Source organism: Macrobrachium nipponense, chromosome 24 (assembly GCF_015104395.2).
Source record: "Macrobrachium nipponense isolate FS-2020 chromosome 24, ASM1510439v2, whole genome shotgun sequence".
In the NCBI taxonomy this organism is placed as follows: domain Eukaryota; kingdom Metazoa; phylum Arthropoda; class Malacostraca; order Decapoda; family Palaemonidae; genus Macrobrachium; species Macrobrachium nipponense.
Genome location: NC_061091.1, coordinates 24727485 through 24731002, shown reverse-complemented (window position 1 = coordinate 24731002; position 3518 = coordinate 24727485). Strand labels below are relative to the sequence as shown.

The window sequence follows — 3518 nt, the reverse complement described above, 5'->3', positions numbered from 1 at the left end:
TTTGATGACCCCTGAAAAGTGATGAGTAACCGTGATGGCGTAAGATACGTAAATGTTTTGGCTACATACTCTAATACTTTATTTAGTAGCTCTATTGTTAAGTTTCAGACAAAAATCCATCTTCAAGGTCTGTAAAAACTGAAAAATATATAATTGTACCTAGTAAAAACACAATCAAATTAAATATAAAAATGTTGACAATGGAGGACGGATAAAATTGTATCGACAGAGACTAATTTCAAGTAAGGTGGGTTGTGTACGGCTTCTGACGATTATGATTTCATTCTTCTGAACCTTATATGACTACCATCTATAAAGGTTACGAGGCTCATAATTACGGTCTAGAAAAGTAAGACAGACCGCCATTCATAAAGACTAAGAGGTTTCCCGTAAAGAACTTTAATTTTCTTTCACCTTCGAACTTTGTTTCTATACTCTTACATGAAACTTCGGCCAAGGGAACAATGAATACATGTGTTAGGACGCGTCACCTTGTAGCTGCGGCTTCAGCAATTTAATTATATCCTTTGTAGTACTATTTTTTTTCCCATTAAGTGTCAGGTTAATGAGGGTAAGGTTCGTAGGTACATTAACTTCTCGAATACCAGCGCCTTGCAAGGACGTGGAGGAGAATGTAGTATGAGATAAAGATTGATTAGATAAGCCTACTTCAACTATCAGTTAGTATATATCATTAATGTAGCTGTTGCTGTATTTTCTGATGTTAATATAAAAGAGAAAGTAACCTACTTACTGTATCTTCTCTTCTCGCGCGGAGAAGTATATTGATTCCAGTGCTTGTAAGTTGCACCCATTTCGTCTTTGGCAAGTCGTACATGACCTGAAACATCAGAAAGCAGTTTCAGTTAAACACCAATAATGAGTGTTCGTTAATCTTAAATCTGCCGCCTCATAAATCCTTTCTTCCCAGAAGTTACCTCCCTAACTCTCCTAAAGGGACTGAAGTTTATAAGGTGCAAGATGTACGGCATTAGATTAGAATCGAAGAAGCCTACCTTCGACAGAAAGGCAGGGTGTACCACGAGTATGTCAGCCTCTTGCATCAGAGCAACTTCGTCTTCAGTTAATTTGCGCGACAGAGTGGACAAGTCACCGGGACAACTTGATTCTCCTGCAATGTAAAGGACGAATGATTTCATTAACAATTACATTTGGAAAAATATTCAATTATCTCTTGTGAGTGGCCTAGTTTTTCCCCAATACTTCTAGGGCATCACGACTGTTTCATACGTCTACACGATGTATGAGGAGCTGTAGGTACACCAGTCCCTTTTCGTTACTGCTGCTACGTCATCCATAATTTCATCTTCACGTATTGCCGCATATTATGTATTTTAAGGTTCGGTTTAAAACTTCTGTGCTCTCCTTTCTATCCGTAATGTCTTCTATTTCTGCTTCCGCCATAAGTACTAATCAGACATGCAAAACATCTCATTACGTTTTCTACTCTCTTCCGTGCCAACACATAATGTTCTCTTTTCCAAGTCACATAAATATCGTATAAGGAGGTGGTCTTTCCTTGAAAGGCATAAAATTATTGCCACAACACTCTACCACAAGCTCCGTCGAGATCTGTACCACACTTGTATATAAAGGAAGAGTTCCCACACGTACATAGATCCAATTTTACTGTGTATTAAAAGCTCCATAAAGAAAATTACATTTAGCTGACCATGACCTTTACTCACAAACATTTCATAATTTACTTACATTTTTATTTATTTATATTTTCTCTTTTAATGTGATCTACATGTGATCTCTTCTTTCTGTAGTCCCCATTACCTCCCGTTACTTCTTTCAAATGAACTCCATATACTTTGGAAGCTTGAATTTACAATCAGTGGCCCCTGTCAGGTTTTTCTGTTTAGAGTTCCTCTTCTGAATAATAATTCATTCAGTCTTCTACCATACTTACCCGCAACAGCGTTGCTGATGTTGGCATCGGGAAACGCCTCTTTTAGCGCCTCGTATGCGCCGGGCGAAATTGTGTTGACTACGATGAAGTGCTTTATTCCCGACATCTTTGAGAAGACTGGGTGCGATAATGGATTGGAGATGCGCTTAGTTGTGTGTGTGCCTGCGTACGTACGTCTGTTGGTAGGTTTTTGGGCGCGACAAAATTGGAAGTGTTCAAGGCCTTTGATGTAGAGTCAAAACAAGGTTAGCTTGCGAGGGTCAAAACAAGGTTAGCTTGCGAGGAATAGAATATATTCCTTGATGGTAAGAGACAAGGGGAAGAGAAAATAAATCCTCTATAATACAGAAGAGGTGTGGCCCCACTATCTCCCTTCTGTTGTTACTATTACCGTCATCTCGCTGTTTTAACAATTTTCCTAAATTCGCTTTATTTATAAATTTTGCTGGTCTCTTTCGGCTTTATCCATAAAAATTGGCATGAAAATAATTCCACTGGGTTCTGTAAATCTGGGGTAATAAGGAAAAAGAAAAAAATGGTAATCCCAAGACCCATGAAATGAGAAGCATGACAAAATCGTAGTAATTCTGAGCTTTGCATGGATGACGGAAGACTTGTTTTGTTTATGGCGTCCAAGATGTTGATAAACGTGTTTAGTGCACTGAGGCATCGTAACTGATCATTAAAGGGGAACAGAATGGCCTGCCAGTTTTTTTTTTTTTTTTTTTTTTTTTAATCTAAGTCTTGTCTCACTGCCAACTAGCCCGCCCACTTCACGACTTGCATCTAGGACCAGGATTCATCTGATGAAGATCAAGGAATGGGCGTGATGCTAGAAATCTCGCCTCTTGAGACTTCCTGAAATAGTTTCGTGATTTTCATTCAAGATCCGCCAGTAATGACTTATTACACCAAATCCGTCTACAGCCACCTTAAAAACGAAAATCAAGGAGAAATATTTGTGTCTTCTGTTAATCTTTTTATTAAATCAAGAATGCTTTAGCATAAAAAAACAGCTGTTTACTGGTAAGCTTTGTGCGATCGTACAATCACAATTTCATTTTGCTGTGATGTCGAAGCATCCAGAATTCTAATTAAACCACGAAGTGTACCAAACACACAAGGCATGTGGTGACCTTGAAGTTCTGGGAGTAATATTTGCCTTTATTTAATGCTAAGACGTTTTTTCTTGAGTACGTGCGTGGCTTTAGATAATTAAGTGATCTTGTTACCTCCACTAGGTATGAGAAAATAACTTATGTTAGTTCCTACTCTGGTAATTGTATGAAGTTCTAATTCTCTGTGTGGGCAGTTTAGTCCTATTTTTGAAAATATGTCGAATTGAGAACTAACCAGATTTCTGGGGCTTTCAAGATTATGCCACAGTTTGGTCTTACATAATGAAAGGTCTGTTATATCATGCGTGTTGTTTTGACAGGTCAGTAAATAACTGTACAAGTGGACAGATTAACACCAAGATAAGACTCATCAATATTTCTCGAAGTTAGCCATGAGAATAACTAGATTAGCACCCTTTCTCTCTCTCTCTCTCTCTCTCTCTCTCTCTCTCTCTCTCTCTCTC

General features: G+C 38.3%; 1 protein-coding gene across 1 annotated transcript in view; it reads right to left on the bottom strand.

Moving 5' to 3' along the window:
• LOC135205525 (glyoxylate/hydroxypyruvate reductase A-like) overlaps positions 1 to 2089 on the bottom strand; it is a 6390-nt gene extending 4301 nt beyond the window's left edge. Inside the window, exons 1-3 of the mRNA XM_064236273.1 lie at positions 1937 to 2089; positions 1017 to 1132; positions 755 to 841 (exon numbers count right to left, since the gene is read on the bottom strand). Coding sequence (XP_064092343.1) covers positions 755 to 841; positions 1017 to 1132; positions 1937 to 2042 — 309 coding nt within the window. The 5' untranslated portion in view covers positions 2043 to 2089. The remainder of the gene's footprint in view (positions 1 to 754; positions 842 to 1016; positions 1133 to 1936) is intronic.
• Positions 2090 to 3518: the final 1429 nt, after the last annotated feature.